The following is a 17,508-nucleotide window of genomic DNA, read 5'->3' as shown; positions in this document are numbered from 1 at the left end:
TTCATGCCAGACCCACTCATTCTCAAAAAATTTAAGTACTCAAAAAACACTATTAGCAACAACTCTCATTTACTTACTTTTTCATCTTCCCTAAACAAAAGTTCTGTTGTTAAACTGATTGTGTAATGAACCATTTTTTGTTCTAGTGACTCATAACTATAATAACCTTTCAACTCGGGCACTTCTATAAATCTATTGCCTTTCACTTTGTCAGTTATTCTTCATTACCAATTTTTACGACGTTATCCACTTTTTGCAATAAATACTGCCCTTGCTATGAACATTTGTGTTCACACTGAAAGATGAACTAGGCATCGCTTCTCTTCTAACCTTAACCCTCCTAATACAATTTACAACTCTCTCTCTCAATTCCTATGTCGACAGATAGTATCCTTCAATCCCCCCCCCCCCCCCCCGCTCTACTGCTCATTGATCTAGGTAACATTGCTATGATATAGGTCATGTTGAAACTTGAGCTATGTATTTGTTCTGGTAAATGTACACCAGTAGTTAGGAGTTTCTGTTACTGATTTTTGATCCAACTGATGCTTGCAGATGGTGGAATCAAAATTTGAGAAACTTCTCAGTCACTCGTTACTTCTGATGAAGAAGAAATGGCTTTATGGTATACTTGATGATTTCGTCACCAAGCAGCTCCCACATAATGTCACGTGGGGATTGAGCTTATTATATGCCATGGAGCTTAAGGGAGACCGATCTTTGACTTCCACACAAGGTGATGTGGGAATTTGTATCATTTGCTAACTCTGAGGAAATATCTAATAGCATTAAATCTTATTAATGTCTATTATATGTTGTTAGGAATCATTAGCTTTGATTTTTGCACCTATAGTGGGCTTCCATTACTGCTGTAAAGGAATTGTCGTATTTGATTTCCAAGGTTTGACAACATCTAAATAAAAGAGATTATCTTGCTAACCTGATGTTTGAAAATTATCCCCTGCAGGTGATCTTGCTCATGCTTTACGCTTCTTGGCATCAGTTGTCTCTCAAAGCTTTTTAGCTTTTGGTGACATTCTTGAGCTGCATAAGAAGTTCGTTGAGCTTTCTGGTGGTATCAATCGAATTCTTGAGTTAGAGGAGTTCTTAGATGCTGCTCAATCTGGTAAGTAGATAGAAGTCGTTTTTTAACAAATTATAGCGTAGAGTTATTGATGCCTTCTCGTTAATGATCTCTGTTCAATCCTTAAATCGTACATGAAATATGCCTATATGATCCATATTTGTCACTAACAAGCTATGAGACAATGTATATAAATACAATTACAATCCTCTTTGTGACTTTATGATACTTGAATATTCCTGTCTTCTCTGCGGGAGGCACTTTAGATATAGCCAAATACATTTGCGTGTCACTAGTACCATAGAAGTGATTCGGAAGACAGATTGATGCTTGTTGTCCTAAGCTAGAGTCTTAGCATGTGGAAATTATGACTTGGTACAAGTAGAGTATGGCTAAATTGCCAACAGTTTGTTAGCAAACTAGAGAGAGGAAGTAGGGTGGGAACTGGGATCCATGCAAGTGGGAGAACTTGAATGTCGTCCCTCTCCATTGTTTGGTAGCAAACTGTTTGCCGTGTAGTCATTTTTTTAAAAGAAATGAGTGAAGAGACAAAAATGAATGTTTCGACGTAATTGCTGAGTCTTTCACGGTAGCTATTTTATGTTATGCGGACACATCAAATTAGTGTGTGGGCTTTAGGGCCACAGTAGCTTCTCTTATTGTTTGGGTCTGCCACGTTTATTTCTTTTCTATCAGTATGTGATATTAATATCGGCGACTCTGCCTCCAGGTACCGTAGTAGCTACCCTGTGTGTGTTTAGTGTCAAGGAGTTTTTTTTTGGACCGGGGGGGGGGGGTTTTAGATCTTATAGGATCATTAATCTATTGCATTAGTAAAAATAATAATTAAACACTCATCTTACATATGATGCGGTGTTGGATGTCCCTTTTTTTCTTTCTGCCCTCTGTCTTTTGACCCAAACGAATCTAGCTACATAGTTGTCATATGATGTCATTCCTGAATAAAACCTTGTTGAGGTAGTGCATTGATTGTGAAGGTACGGATCATAACTAATTAAGTGCTTCTGCAGATCATTTGACTCAAACTTCATTGGCTTCTGAGGGAAATAGTGCTTACTCTGAAGACAGCATTTCATTTTCTGATGTCGACATAATCACCCCTTCCCAGAAATTGTTGGCGAGGCGATTGACCTGTGAGATTGTACCAGGAAAAAGTGTTCTTGTTACGGGTTAGTTGATCACCCTGTACTTTCTTAGAACTTTCGAATTGTTACTCACTTGTTCGATATCTGATAACATGTCTTTTTTAGGTCCAAATGGGAGTGGCAAAAGTTCAGTATTTAGAGTCCTTCGTGGTATCTGGCCCATTGTTAGTGGAAGACTTGTCAAACCAAGCCAACTTTATGAAAAGGGAATTGAATTTGATTGTGGTATATTTGTTGTTCCACAACGACCATATACATGCTTAGGAACCCTGAGAGATCAGGTCATATATCCTCTATCACGTGAGGAAGCTGAGATAAGAGCAGTACTGAGGCATGGAGGTATGCACTTGTTTGTATACTAGTCAACTATCCGTTCCAAACCAGCCTTGTCTCTGAAAATAGCTGTTTAAAAATCCTGCTAATTTTTTTCTTTCGTATTTGCTATTCCATTATGAGACCGCACACGCTTTTAATTCTTCCGTAGGCTTGTGACATTCTGTTATTGAATGCTTGTAGTGTCTGGCTATCTCCTAATCTTTTTCCTTATTGCAAGCATGCATATTAAGAAAAGAGATCTTATATCTCCTCTAATTCGATATGTTATTATGGTAGAGAATGTTAAAATTCTCGTGGAATGAGAAGCTCACCTTTTCTTTTTTCTTCCTTTCTTTTCCTTTTGTTTGGGTTGGGGGGGGGGGTAGTGATGTTGGGGGTTGGGGTGGTGGTTTTCCCAATCCCCCCATTGAGCCTGATAAAGTCTAATCCCTCAATCATAGCATCTGGATTGAGCAATTCTGCTTCCGCACAATTTCAACCTTTGACTATGCTAATGTTTCACTTTTCAAGAGTTCAATTATCGTATAATGGGGGGAAATGAGGTGTTATTATGAATACAGATTTGCTGCAGATGACAAAATTTAGCTGCTTGTTACGAGTTGTAATAAAAATACTAGCAGTCGGTGGCTGTGATGTTTAATTGACTTGTTGCAGAATGCCTTAAAGAATCTTGTCTGTGTTGATTTCAGGTCATCATTCTTGCACTTCCTCAGAAGTATTGGATATGGAAATCAAATCCATACTAGAAAATGTTAAGCTGATTTATCTACTGGAGCGGGAAGGTGGATTGGGCACGGCTCTAAACTGGGAAGATGTCCTCTCTCTTGGAGAGCAGCAGAGATTAGGGATGGTGAGTTCTGTATCTTCATAAAAACTCAGAATAATAGTGCCTTAAGAAATACTCCCTTCGTCCCAAAATAATCGTCAGACTTTGGTTTCCCACAGAGATTCAGTGTCTTTGGAAAAGTATCCTGATTTGAAATTACTAAGTTAATAACTAAACATAAAAGTTAAAACTATCGAAATTTTTAGATAAGTAAAATCTTAGGAATCTTGGTAATCTTTAGTTTTCATTTATTTGGAAGGAGGCTACGTTGTTAGTTGTTGCCTCAGTAAGAATGATATGGTAAATAGCTTCTATAAAGTTTATGGATGACGGGGTTGGCCAAGCTCCACTTTGTCCCCTCCTCCCTTTGATGGCAAATAGGAGTATTACCTAGTTTCGGATATAATTTTTCTTTTGAATGGAAAACTATGCTCAACAAATGAGGCAAAATTTATAAAGAATGTATATGTATTTGCTGAATTTACTTTTAAGTAATTTTTACTTCCCTTTTCAATCAGTTGCAACAATTTGTTGCTAATTTATATAAAAATATTTTATCATGCAAGATCTTGTTAAAGTTCATCTCAATATGTATATTCAACATTTATACATTTCTGAACTTTTACTAATAAGTTTCAAAAAGTAAAGATATCAATGGTCAAAGTTCTGTTGGGAATTGTGAAAAAACAGATTCCAACTAATTAAAACAGAAGTACAATTTTACCCATATTTCCTCATTGCACTTGGTTTCCCAAACACACCGTCAGGTTAATAAAACAGTTCTTAAGAAAGTGCTGTGATAGAGAGATAAAAAAAGGTTAGCGCGATAAAGTAAGGAGTGAGGAGTAAGAAACAATATTCAGAATTTCAGATTGTTGCATTAAAGTCAAAGAGAAAGGATGAAGATTATTTTGGGACATGATGAACAGGAAAGTCAAAAGGGAATATTACTTTGGGACTGAATATAATTTTTTATGGAATTTGTATTCTGCTTGTCTAAATGTCTTCTTTTGTCGCTGAAGGCACGCTTATTCTTCCACAAGCCTAAATTTGCTATCCTTGATGAGTGCACCAAGTATGTAATGATGATTTCACTCCTTACATTTGCCATAATTTTTAACTCTATCCACATGAAGTTTGATTATAAATTTGTTGTGTACATATATTGTTTATGGCCTACTCACTTCCTCACTGACAGTGCCACAAGTGTTGATGTGGAGGAGCACCTCTATAAGCTCGCTTCTAATCTAGGCATTACAGTTGTTACTTCATCGCAGGTATGTGTTCTACTGAACCAGATCTACGTTTGGCTTGGTAATTATGTTCTCTTTCTAAATGACCTGGATCAGTGACATCTATACATACAGCAGTTCCTGAATATCATCAGATTTTGATATACCATCTTCTAAGGCGACAACTTTTTTTTAATACGGTTGTTAAAGCGACCTTTTTTATTTCTGGTGGAGTCAATGACTCACTTTTTTTTTTTTTTTTTAACTTTCATGGTATAGGCTAAATTAGAAAGCTCATTAAACTCTGTACACTTTGTATTGTTACAAAGTGTAATAGTGGGAGGTAGTTGTGTATTAGGTCATAGATTAATTAGAATGAGCCTTCCTATAGTGTAGGCATTGAGCAATGTTGATGTTGATGTGACTTGATATGTCCACTTCTTTTAGGTGAATTGAAGGCTCTCTGGTTGGTGTTTCAGTTATAGATATAAGCTTATACTCCTCGATCAGGAGTCAGGACATATTTTCCTTGAAATACAGATTGCTTTGGTACTGTTCATTGTGCTTTGCACATCCTAAAATAGAAAAGGAGTTTGGAGAAGGGGGGGGGGGTTGTAGAAGTTATGTTTGTGGGAAAAATGTAGGTGATGAAGGAATTAGCTACCTTAGGTGACAGGGAACTTAACCTGTTAACCATTGTCATGTAGAATCTTGGTGTTCAAGATTTGCAATAAAACCAATTCAGTTAACATCTTTTGGTCTGGAATTGTGTGCATTTCTTCGTTGGAAATATGCTGAAAAGGTCTATATGGCTGAACTTTTGCCTACTGAAAGTGAAGTATGCTTACAAAGTTGCCCTCAAGGCTCATCCATATTTCTAAAATGACATTATGTTTCAGAGTTCAGAATTCAAGCATAGTAAAAAAAACAGAAGCTATTGCCCAAGATATTGAAGAGGAAAAAAATGCTTCCCTCATTAAAAAGATCCCAGAGAAAAATTGAGGAGAGAGCTGAAATTCCAAATTTTCTGCGATTGGTGGTTGAAAATTGTTGGTAGAGTGGGTAAATTATTTCTTGAATTTTCGCAGCTGAAATGTTTGAATCTGTTCAAAGCTATAATCAATGATGAAGAAATGGTCGAGTCAAAAAAAAAAAAAATGATGAAGAAATGTTATGATTGGTAGGGATTTTCATAGAACAGTGTTGGTTTGAGATATTTTCTTCCATGAAAAGTGTAAGATGAAAGAAATTTTTGGGAGTTAGATGTTAGATCTTCAGTTTGGGAATATGATACTTTTTGACAAATTTTCATTTTTGAGTAAAGCTCAAGGAAATCGAAATTTTGTTTAAAAGGAAGATTCAATATGGAGGAATTAGTTCTTTTTTTTATTTCCGTTTCCAACTTCGAAATAGGCAATGGAAGAAAGAGATGTAGAGAGATGAAAAGGTTAATTGACAAAAAATTTAGGAAAATTTGGTAAGAATAATCCCACCTTTGCCTAGTCTTCTTAAAATAGTCCCACTTTTTTAATTAACTAAATATTATCCCAACTCTACGAGATGTTTTACCAAACCGGTCCATGGTGAGTTGGTGACCTCTGACCTGAAGAACAGGTTAATATTATTTTCCGCATTATTTTCTCTCTCCCCGTCCCTGCCACCTCTCCTTCAACACCGTAGACCACCATAACCACCAGTAATTATCCTCCTCCCCTAAGTTCCCACTAATCCAGTAGTCCCCAGTAACCCCCACATGTCCTACCCAAGTAATTCAGTATCAGCAGTCTACAATCCTCTCTGCTATGTTGAAACAACTAAGACTGCCATCATTATGATAGTGAAGTTAAAACAAACTGTAATAAATAAAGAAGGTAAGAAGAACTTAGATTATTTAGATCTTCAAACAACCAACAAATCACATGATAATTATTCAATCAACCCGTGAAACCTCCAAATCTGGCTACCGCGATTTGCAAAGAGAAATTCGAGAAACATGTCGACAACTGCTAAAGCAATTTGGAGGCAAGAAAGCGACTAAAACGAATTACGGTGTTGATTTTTAAAACTAGACTGCTCATGATCTACAAGATAATTGTGTTATATACAATAACTGCATCAAATAATTTCTTTCCTAAAATCCAACTACTTGATCTCAATTCTCTAGTATTCACTATTTAGACACAATTTTGTGAAATAATTGCAAAAAAGAAGGTTATATATACAACTAGGGAAGACAAAGCAGAGTCAAAGAGAGGGTGAAAGTTGTTTTTTATAAGGTAAAGGTGTTTTTGGTCTAGGATATCTATCACCTGCTCAGAGTTCAGGTGGTGGTGCTAAGGACAGTGGTTGCGTAGAGAGGAGAGAGAAGGGGAGTAGGGGGTGGGAGGGTTAAATTTTTTGAATGAGTGAAATTTTTTTAGAGAACCAATCAGGACGTGCCATGTGGCTCTTTGAACTTGCTTAACAAGTTAACTACGTTAAGGACCATTTGAGAAGACATATTTAGAAAATTAGAAGTTGGAATTATTACCGGTTAATTGAAAGGTGGGACTATTTCCAAAAGACCGCGTAAAGGTGATGTTATTCATATCAATTTTTCCAATAATTTGAAGTCAAAAGATAAGAGAAACCTATCATAGCTTGCAAATAAGGGTATACTAGTCATTCACATCAGCACATCTTTGCTAGTTGACTGAAGTTTAGCTAGATAGCTTAACTCATTTGTGATGGAGTCGTCAGCCAATCATCAGTTTTGCCAACGACTAAATCCTGCCCTGTATTTTCCTTACTGTTTCTCTGTATTAATTTTCTTTTTATACCCCCCACCCCCATGTAAAATTGTAGACCCCATATTGTGACAGCCATCTATTTCCTTTCCCTTTCTCATACATCCACTCTCATTCGCTCTTTTCATCCCTTTACTAGTCTGATGCTTTCCCCCATATCCTCATCTTCCCTTTATTTCTTTTTACACACCATATTTTCTTCTTCTCACCACTATTAGAGTTACCCATCATAGTTGCACCTCATTCTCTCGCCATCATAGTTCGTGGACACCGGAATCTTGAACACCGCCTAAGGATCTCACTGGAGTAGAAAATTTTTTGCTGCAAAAAGGTGAAAATATAAAATTTGGATTTTTTCCAAATCACCTCAGGTGCTTGTGATGGCCGGGCCAACCGACGGCCAAGCGGAAGTTCCAGGCGCTTGTTCCCGCCCGAGCCTATGGTCAGGTGACTAGGATTTTTGCCTGGCCATGGGTAGGACTTAGGAGTGATATTTCCAGACGTAGCGATAGATGACGACAATGAATTGTTCTTCCGGCGAGTTGTTCTCCAGCGATAATCTCCTTTTCTTCAAATTTCTCCTTTTCATCTGGTCTGCGGTTTCTGATTCTGGGTTACTTTTGAATTGGGTAAAATGAAATCAAAAAATAATGTGGTTGGTCTTCTACAAATTGGGGGAAGGTAATTTGAGGTTAAAGAGAAATTGGTTATTTTCAAGAAAAGGTTAATTTGATGATTTAGATTGTTTTCCGGCGCCGACAGCTCCTCTCTTTCTTTCTTTAGTGGTGGCCCAAGTTGGGTTGTCTCTAGCACCCATGGTTTTTTTTTATTTTTTATTTAATTGGGTAATTTGTTAGGTAATTATTGGGTAATAAATCATCCAATTCTTTTGGGTAATTTCTGATTTTGGGCTATTTTGAATTGGTTGGATTTGGGGCAAACTGCAACAATTCAACAATGGTGGGAGACTGGGAGGTCCTTTAGAGTAAGGGAAGATGAGGGTAAAGCGGGGAAAGAGAGGGTAAAAGGGAATGGAATGGATATATTTAGGGCTGTATTTTTATATGTATTTAGGGTGATAGGAAGTAAAAATAGGGCGAGAAATAACAAAGTCGGTTTTTTTTTTTTTTGCTTCTAATTATATTTTTCCTTGTCACAGCGCCCTGCTTTAATTCCTTTTCATGTGTTGGAATTGCGACTGATTGACGGAGAGGGTAGCTGGGAGCTTCGCAAAATAAAGCAAGGATACTCCAAGGATTCCTGAAGTAGATGATATGCCATGGTATGCCATACAGTTTAATAATGCGGTGAATTTAATCGTTATATTCAGATTTCAGGGTGAGTATTGATTTGGCCGCAGAAGAGATATTCACTTCCTTGCTCAAGGGAATAAGACTGCACATATAGAAATATTGAGTCATGTAATACATAGAATTAGAATAGTTCATTGTACAGGCTATATCAAGAAATCCAAGTTAACATGTCATTCTCATTGTATTACTCTGAAAACTTAATCAATTTATTCTCCTGTTCTTAATAAAGCAATTAACAAATTACTCTGATGTATTGCAACTGTTCAATAAATTTCCAGGAGTCTCCCTTGTGCTTATGTGCTTCAGTTTGCCTGTTGCCGTCCAATTCGCTGCCTTTCCATGGTTGTGCCGAGTAAAGTGATGAGAGTACTCCTGATGATAGATGAGCGCAATGCTCGGATGCAATTGCAGCATATCTGAAAGCAATGTAATAATGAATCCGGTATCACACATTAGAATTTTGTAGATCTATGAAAAGCTACGTCCGAATGGTTCAGCATCTAAGGTACATAATTCAGCAATTTATAGCATGTTTGGTTGGTGGTACTACATGGTGGTGATGCTAATGAAATCGATTGTAATATGAAGGAAAATCTCCAACGTATTACCATGGCAATGAGACTCAGCAGCAAACGTGATTTTTTTTCATTTTAAGTTCCACTCAATATCACATCTAAAGCGAATGAATAGTGATGATAAGTCATAAAATGTATAGGAATAAAGGATGAGGAGCTGGCTCATGTGGTAGAGCACTCCTCTCTGATCTCTGAGGTCAGGGGTTGATCCTTACCCCCCTAGCATTATGCTGGGGTATTATATTTCCTTAGCATGCTTTGCATGCACTACCAGCCAATGTTCTGGTAGTTCTTATTTGTAGGGGTTAGCATTTGGGCTGACTTAATTTCCCAATCAAAAAAAAAAAATGTATAGGAATGGTTCTCATTAATATGGACATCGATACGAGCTTTCTTTTAAAAATTAATTACCATGGCTATCATTTATTTCTAACTATCTTAGTAGCTAATTGATTGTCATTTATTTCTAACTATCTTACTAGCTAATTGATCGTCATTTATAACTCACTACCAAAGTAGTTTTATTAAGCGTCATTGTTACAAACATGTTTAGCATTGCTGTCATTTTTGCCACTAACTACCAATCTAGCTGTATTTTTATTCTAATTACCAAACTAATCAGATCCACATTTTTTCTTGGATGGATCTAGCAAATTCTGAAACGTAGTTGGTTGGATCTTGATCTCATTTGATCGTAAACTCAACATTTTTCTCTTTGAGCGTAAACTCAAACTTTGACAGTATGATGTATGTGGGAGGAAGGTTTCATCATCACAAAATACCATTAGGGGGGTAGGGGGAAACATATATTACAGACTTTACGTTACATTTAAGTTCATGCGTTGATTAAAATTGTGACACGCAAATGTTTAGTTCATCTTGTACAGTCATGAATTTGTCCAATGTGACGAGACATAATTTAGTAAAAAGACCTCCTTTATATCTTCAATGGATTTCCTAGGTTTATATTAGATATAAACGCTTTATAAGCTTTTTGATTAAACATTCTATAACTTCGATCGTATATGAATTTTCATTTGTTGTGTAACTGAATACCAATCATGACATTTGGTTTTGAGTGCATCTAGCTCGACTGCTCAAGGTTAATTTGTCATACGAAATTATATGTATGTTCATTGATAGGTAATTGAACTATTTAGAAAAGAAATAATGGGTAAATATATTGTAAACAGAGTCTCGAAATCGAATTTATCTTTGCAAAAATTTACTTTCCTATTTATTTTATTTCAAAACTCCTCATGGTTCACAAAATCTTAGCCGAGATATTTTTTTTTGAAATCTATACTTATGCCTAAAAGTAGAGGTGGGCATGGGCCGGACCGGCCCGGCCCGGTAGGATCCCGCTCAAGGCCCGGCCCGTTGTTCGCTACGTGGGCCACAGACCTGTCACGTTCAAAAACTTTTATTTCAGGCCCGCACCGATACGAGCCCGCGTGGGCCGGCCCACGGGCCGAACGCTCCTTTCCTTTGGTTTTTAGCCCAAAACTATCAAAAATACAAAAAAAAACACAAACATGGGCTAGGCCTGCAGGAAGCACGATCCCCATCCACGGGCCGTGGACAAATTTTGAAAAATTCAAGCCCCGCCCCGGTCACCATTTACCCAAGCCCGCGGGCCGAGCCCGTGAACAAGCCCGGCCCGACCCATGCCCACCTCTACCTAAGTCCTAAAAGTTGGACAATCATGCAAATTTGATCTTTGGCCAATAATTTTTGCAAACTCAAGATTCAACTATTTTAGTTATAGACTGTTTGACTTTGGATCTATTCAATGCCTCAATTTGAATGTATTCTTAAAATTAATTTGTTTAAAGCCACCAAACATTTCTTGGAAGAAACAAAAAATTATGCATCAAACCAGCTTTTATGTTTTCTTTTGGCAAGATGAAACACTTTGTCGGAGTTCCAACATAATTGACCTTCCATTCTCAGGCGTTCCAACTATTTTAGTCAAGGAGTCCTTTTCTTTCCTTTTCCCATCTTTACGGGTGACTAAGGAAAATAGGAGGAAAGTGATGGTGGTGTGTGGGTAAGTAAAGTAAGGAAACATAGAAAATATAATTAAGGAATAATTTATTTTAGTGATAGAATTTTTACCGATTAATTTTTGATAAGTCAACCTTTTAATTATCACATATTATTAGAGCATGCGGACAAATTTAATAGTGATTTTTTTTCTAACAAGCCCATTACATTTCACTCTAACCCAACACTATCGTAGTCATCTCTTCTCTTCTCCTTCCTTCTTTTCTTGATTATCGAACTACAACAAATAATTTAAAAAAAAAATTACTCGGTAGTTTACCGAACGGATTAAACTAGTTACTGAATGGATCAAAGAATGTCTTTATTGAATAGATTAAACTAGTCACGAAATAGATTAACATGGAATCTAAATAGATTAAACTAGTCACTGGTGGCATGTTCTCCTCTTAATATTGAGCTTGGACCGTGCCTAATTTTAAGTTAAAATTAGGCAGTCACTTACAGGACCAACTGTTTGGTAAGCCACATTTCCCCGCTCGTCCCTTTTTCCCTTTCGTTGCCTCCATGCCCCTAGTTCTAATATAAAGTGTTAATGTTTTAGATGTTTATAGGTTATTTTGACTCACTTGATATAAATAGGGTATAAGGTTGAATTATTGAGGAGTAATTGAAAGGTTGGTTTATTAAAAATTAATCGGTCAAAGATTATATTATTATAATCAATTAATCCTATAATAAACATATTTTTTGTTCGAATGGCAAGGGAACAATAACCATCTATACTAATATATAAAAAGGCGTTCCTAAACAAGGAACTATGACACATAAAGCTTTGGCCTTTGTCTTAGAATTCAGTCTCATAACTTTAAACTTATATACTAAAATCCTAACTATTAAACCAAGTAATGTTTGGTGTCATAATTTTAAAGTAAAATATTAATAATTGAAAATTATAAATTTATAACTATCTGAAATTTGAGGCACAACTCGAACATAAAAACAGTTCCCATTTTCATTTTGGGTGTCCCAAAATATAGTTTTCATTTTCATTTTGGGTGTCCCAAAATATAGTTTCCATTTCCATATTTAGTTCCACATTTTTTCATAATTTGTCTAGAAAAATTGTCTCCCATCATTTATTTGCTTCTTGAATTTTGTTGTTTCCTTTGTTTATTCAACCGAAATATTACCATTAATGTTCTTTCACCAATTATTCTCCGTTCTCTCTCCTAAAATTATCTTTTCCCATATAACATTTATTCAAATAAATAAAACTATTTTATTATCCCTCCTAGATTATACTTGCATAAATTACCGTAAAAATAGGGAAACATATACTGTATTTTGAGATCGAGGAAGTAAAATTGGAATCGATAATATAACCCGACGTATTGCTCGAGCCAAAAACTAGCGTATCGTTTAAACAAGTTGTTCAAGGCTCATTGAGCATTTCTTCCCACTTAAATCCTTGATGTTCATCAGGTGTGATCGGAATTCTCTGTCCCCAGAAAAAATTACACCACAATTCAACATATAACATGTCGAGCGAGATAGAAGAAGAGAGTAAGAGAGACATGGAAATGAAGAGAGAAAAGCAAGGAGAAGAAGAAAAGGTGAAGGAAATGGCATCAAAGAACCCAGAAATTGAACGAGGAAGAAAAGGGAAATCATGCAAAGGAACCCTTTATTTTTCATCCCACCTCAAATCCAAAGGCTATAATCCTCGTTGTGTTGGCTTCACTCGCTCTCTTCAACAAGGTTGTAACTTGTATGTCAATTGACACCTTTTTATTTTAGGGTTCTTTTCTTTCAATTTCTGGGTTTCATTGATGCTTCAATTTTGCTTCATTTTGGTTTTTTATGTTACTATTTAAGTCACTTATTATGGTGTTATTTCTTGAATATGTTGTACTTTTTGTTGGTTTGAGGTTTGATTTTAATTGGGTTCTTTGATATTTACTAGATTAGTATGATGTTTCTGCCTGTTTAATGATTGACCGTATTGGATATTGGATAGCCGCTTTATAGGGTACACTTTTAGAGCATCAAGATGATCTTGTTTCGAGTTCTCTCATTGTTAGGTTGTGTAAAACTCCGTAATCTTGGAGTGTTTCCATTGATATGATGATAAATCTATACAAAAGATATCCGATACCGATGACAAAATATTATCCTAAATATATTCTCTATGAGAAGAATTGTTTTCATGTGAAGACATTATTGCAAGTTTTGATTGTTACAAATTGTTTGTCTTATTGTTTGAATTTCTGCATAAATGTGATTTGGGGGGTCTAGCTAGGTAATGGCTTATTGATATAGTGGCATCATATTTTTGTTTGGGCTATTGTAGTTATATTTAGCACCCTTTTGAGATAGTGACTTTTGCTATTATGTGACTCTTGTTTGTTTTGATCAGTGCCTAACTATATTGTAAGTGAATCTGAAGTTGAAGCTTCTAAAGAAGGACGGAGTCTCACGGATTTCAAGTATGCTTGTGTTGGCTATTCTATATATCTGGATAAGAATAAAGATGCTACTCCAACTGGCGATCAAAAGCCACGTGCAGAGCTTCCAGTTTGTGTTGGTGTTGAGGTGGGTTTCTTACCTTTCTATTCCATATTAGTGTATGAAAGATGTGAGCTGCCTAAACTATATGCGTAGAAGATATTTAGTGGGATAGTTATAGGCATTGGTTCAGGTCGTGTTAATGTACTGACGTTTTAGATTTTAGTGCATAATGATAATCAGTTTTTGTGGATGATTAAACTCGGCATTCTTTTGAGTTTTTCGGTTTCAAATATACTAATGAGTTTTACTTTTTTTGCAGCTTTTGGTTGACAAGAGACCTGCTGATCAACACGCCCCTGCCCCTGCCCATGCTCATAACAAGGAAGGTAAGATGAGTTCTTCTCATTGCCTCATACTGTTATCAATTGAATATCCATTCGATCTGGTGAATGGGTACACATGCTGCTACTTGTCTTGTCTTGCTAGGTTTTGTGGCATGATTATTTCCATTTTTCTTTGCACGGAGATGTAATTAATTCACTCGGCATGAAGTATGGTAAATGGAAGTAAAGAAAACTCTTGTCTGATTTCCATTTCTGCTGTTTTATATCAAAGAATATTTTAGATAGTTGTAGAAAACTAGAAAGAAATAATATTGTGATAACTTACAGCCATCTCTAGTAGTAGTCTCTTTAAGGTGGGCGTGCGTTTGTGCATTTGCCGAGCAGAACCCCACAAATACGGAATGTGTTATATGCTGCATGGTGGCCTTAAATTAATGAAGGAACTCTAAATATTGGTCATTCTTCTTTGCCAAATTTAGTTGACTTGTAGCTTGAATCAATAGGCACCTGTTTATAGTGGAAGTTTCTTTTTCTATTTTCTTTATAGTTGCTTATTAGTTTGTTGTAGCTATATACTTTTGTATTGCCAGAATGTCTTGAATTTGTGCAGCATAAATGTAATATGATGATTACGTGCAATAGGGATTTGGCTTTCTGTTATAACTGTCTGTTTTTGTAGCCTTTTCGAACCAACTAAGTTAAAATATAACTCCAGAATAGTTTATTGTAGAAATAGCTTAGTGACATTAGTGCCTTTTATAGTGATAAAGTGTCAAATAGTCACGGAATCATGAAGTTCTATCTTAAAGTTGAATTTTTCAGAGCTGTAGTTGATGGGCTTGACAAAGAGCTCTTTCATAAATGCGTGAGTTAAACTTTGTGATGGACATAGCCTAACTTTCTAGGCTTCCCTCGCTAAGGACTGTAGATAGGAAATGAAGTTAAGAACCATATGGAAATAGCCGAGAGTAAGATGGGTTTCCTCAATCTATTGGAAGTCTGTCAGTAAGCAGCATCAAAAGGAGGGAGAAACCGAGAGGGTGATCCAGATGCTCCTTTGCACCTTCAAGGCTCCAACTGTCTGCCCTGTTTTAACCAATCTGGCAAAATCTCTTTGTTCACCATCTTCTGGTCCAAAAGTTTTATAGTTATCCGTTTCACTCAACTATTGATGAGAGAAAAACACAGAACTTTATATGACTCATGATTGACATTTTGATCCGTAAAATTGGCTCTCTGTGGCTATTTAAGAAACTCTTTTACTATTGCTGCTGCAGTTACCAATCCTAAGTGAACATCTTGAATATATCTAATTGGGTATGAGATATTGATGCATCTCCACTTTTTGTGTTGCCTTCGTTGGCTCCACAAGGATAGTAGGATACCCTTGAACTTCTCTTCATGCTCCTCTCAAACTATGTTCGTTCCATTAAGTTTTTGCTCCTAAACTTCTTCGTGTGTGTTGAGATGATTTTAATGATGATTATGATTAAATGTTTTCTTTGTTCTGCACACCTGCGCTGTGGACAGTATGTTTCTTTAATTCTAAGTTCTAAGGATTAGCTTTCTATGAAAAAGTGGGTAGTTAGAGTTGATCAGGATTGGCCCAGCCTGCATACCTCAGGCCGGGCCAAATGTCCCACCTTTTGGTCTGAAGCCCCGCACAAGCCTCTCTTTGAAGTTTTCTTGGAAAATGTCATCTGCAAGCCCGCAACAGGATTATAGTGGGTGGGGAGTTGGCTTTGTGGCAGCTGCCAGACTTGATATAAAGTTCTGCCAGACTCGATATAAAGTTCTATCATGCTTGTTAGAAGCTAAGCTGAAGGACTTCCCCATACCTTTCCAGGGAAAAATTAGGGAGAGGTATATGAGCTGTGAGAATATTTTAAAGGGAACAAGGGTGCTGACCCGGGGTTGGGGGGAGAGAAGCAAAAGGCTGGCAGAAAGAGGCAGGAAAGCAATTTGTTGGCGCAGCCTACCATGTATAGGTGAGTTGCTGGCTTAGATGTTCTTAATGCTGGACAGCCATTGAGTTCTGTTGATATATGATATTCACAATATAATTTTGCTTCTCTATGAACTGAGTCCTGATGGTGTGCTGTTATGTCAATTTGTTTGGCTTTCTCTTACTATTGGCCATTGGGCTCTGATACTGTAGCTACTTAACAACGTCATGCGTCAACATGAGATGAATTATTAGTTGAAGAATGACATCAAAGCTTCTTCCCTCTGAAAAAATATAATTAATGGAGAACAAAATTGGGGTAATAAGGTTTAAATGCTTGCATATATTACAAGCCTTTATGCAGGACTGGCAATTTCACTTCTTATATTAGGCTAATCTGTGATTGGCAGTTTCATACATATTTCTTGCAAATTTTTTGTAATAACTTGTCTGGTGTGTTCTTTATCCCCACAGATGATCATGTGCTTCCTCAACATCGACCACCTAAAACTACTCATCCTATAGGGGAGGAATTCCTTACTAGGCAAGCTGCAATATTCCAATTTATTACATCTGTTAGAACTATAATATGGTAGAAACACTAACGCTAGCCAATTGATTGTACGTGGCAGATTTTCAAGAAATGCAGGCCTAGTTGCATCTGGAGTAGCTAGAAACATGCGCAAAGTGGGCAATTACGTCAAAGAAAGTATTGATGATATACTTTATAGGCGTCCGAAGTGAGATGGTCTTTTTGATTGACAGGAAAGCAGATATTATTTGCATTAACAATTGCTAAATGTTTTAGATTCGTATCCTTTCCCTTCATTAATTTCATATTACGTAAATGCAAGGTTCATCTCTGCCATGTAATATAGGGGGAATGACTCAATGGTTTTGTGCTGAACTATCCGATGTATAAATTTGCAGTTCAGAATTGAAATAAGCTCCTTAAATGGAGCTTATGTCGCAAATTTTGGTCCTCCCAACTTCTGGTCCGTTGTAAATGCTCAGGCGAATTGCCAAAGTTGTCTGTTGTTTAGATATATACACATGCTTTTCTTTATATACTTCTATGATAATAATGGAGTACAGTGCATGTAGGTGAGTATTCCTCGACCTTTGGCATATTATAACCTACATGTACTGTAATCAAATCTAACTTCTTTGGCAAATCACTATAGGGAATTCGTCGACCATTTACCCGAAGTCAATCTAGAGTATAAAAGCAGGTGCAATAAAGTAGATGTAATTGGCGAAATGAACAAGGAAGACTGAGCGAGGAATGCCTTGTACAAATGTGTAGTATTTTGGAACAACCTCCTACTATTTGCAAAAAGTTTTTGGAGTTGACAAACTCAACCTTTTAACTAATATGGATGCTAG

The 17,508-nt window shown here is 36.6% G+C and overlaps 2 protein-coding genes across 7 annotated transcripts in view; both read left to right on the top strand.

The window, feature by feature from the left end:
• LOC104895117 (ABC transporter D family member 1) overlaps positions 1 to 9,391 on the top strand; it is a 35,376-nt gene extending 25,985 nt beyond the window's left edge. For 4 of the 5 annotated variants that reach the window (XM_010681538.3, XM_010681534.3, XM_010681536.3 and 1 more), the window contains 8 exons: positions 556 to 736; positions 968 to 1,126; positions 2,116 to 2,274; positions 2,356 to 2,589; positions 3,276 to 3,436; positions 4,435 to 4,487; positions 4,611 to 4,689; positions 8,590 to 8,992. In XM_010681538.3, the coding sequence (XP_010679840.2) occupies positions 556 to 736; positions 968 to 1,126; positions 2,116 to 2,274; positions 2,356 to 2,589; positions 3,276 to 3,436; positions 4,435 to 4,487; positions 4,611 to 4,689; positions 8,590 to 8,694 (1,131 nt within the window). In that variant the 3' untranslated portion in view covers positions 8,695 to 8,992. Of the gene's footprint in view, positions 1 to 555; positions 737 to 967; positions 1,127 to 2,115; positions 2,275 to 2,355; positions 2,590 to 3,275; positions 3,437 to 4,434; positions 4,488 to 4,610; positions 4,690 to 8,589; positions 8,993 to 9,021 lie in introns of those variants that run through there. The other variant, XM_010681537.3, reaches the window with a different exon arrangement.
• A 3,348-nt stretch (positions 9,392 to 12,739) lies between these two features.
• On the top strand, positions 12,740 to 17,188 carry LOC104895116 (uncharacterized). Of its 2 annotated transcripts, none has more exons than XM_048637769.2 (5): positions 12,740 to 13,083; positions 13,772 to 13,917; positions 14,153 to 14,219; positions 16,597 to 16,666; positions 16,755 to 17,188. In XM_048637769.2, the coding sequence occupies exons 1-5, from the start codon at positions 12,864 to 12,866 to the stop codon at positions 16,864 to 16,866; spliced, it is 615 nt and encodes a 204-aa protein (XP_048493726.1). In that variant the 5' UTR covers positions 12,740 to 12,863; the 3' UTR covers positions 16,867 to 17,188. The 2 variants fall into 2 exon arrangements, with proteins under 2 accessions (XP_048493726.1, XP_010679835.2); XM_010681533.4 differs by having other exon boundaries at positions 12,743 to 13,083; positions 13,742 to 13,917.
• The last annotated feature ends 320 nt before the right edge of the window (positions 17,189 to 17,508 follow it).

This window comes from Beta vulgaris, chromosome 6, assembly GCF_026745355.1.
Source record: "Beta vulgaris subsp. vulgaris cultivar EL10 chromosome 6, EL10.2, whole genome shotgun sequence".
Classification (NCBI taxonomy): Eukaryota; Viridiplantae; Streptophyta; class Magnoliopsida; order Caryophyllales; family Amaranthaceae; genus Beta; species Beta vulgaris.
This window is presented reverse-complemented; position numbering and strand designations above follow the sequence as displayed.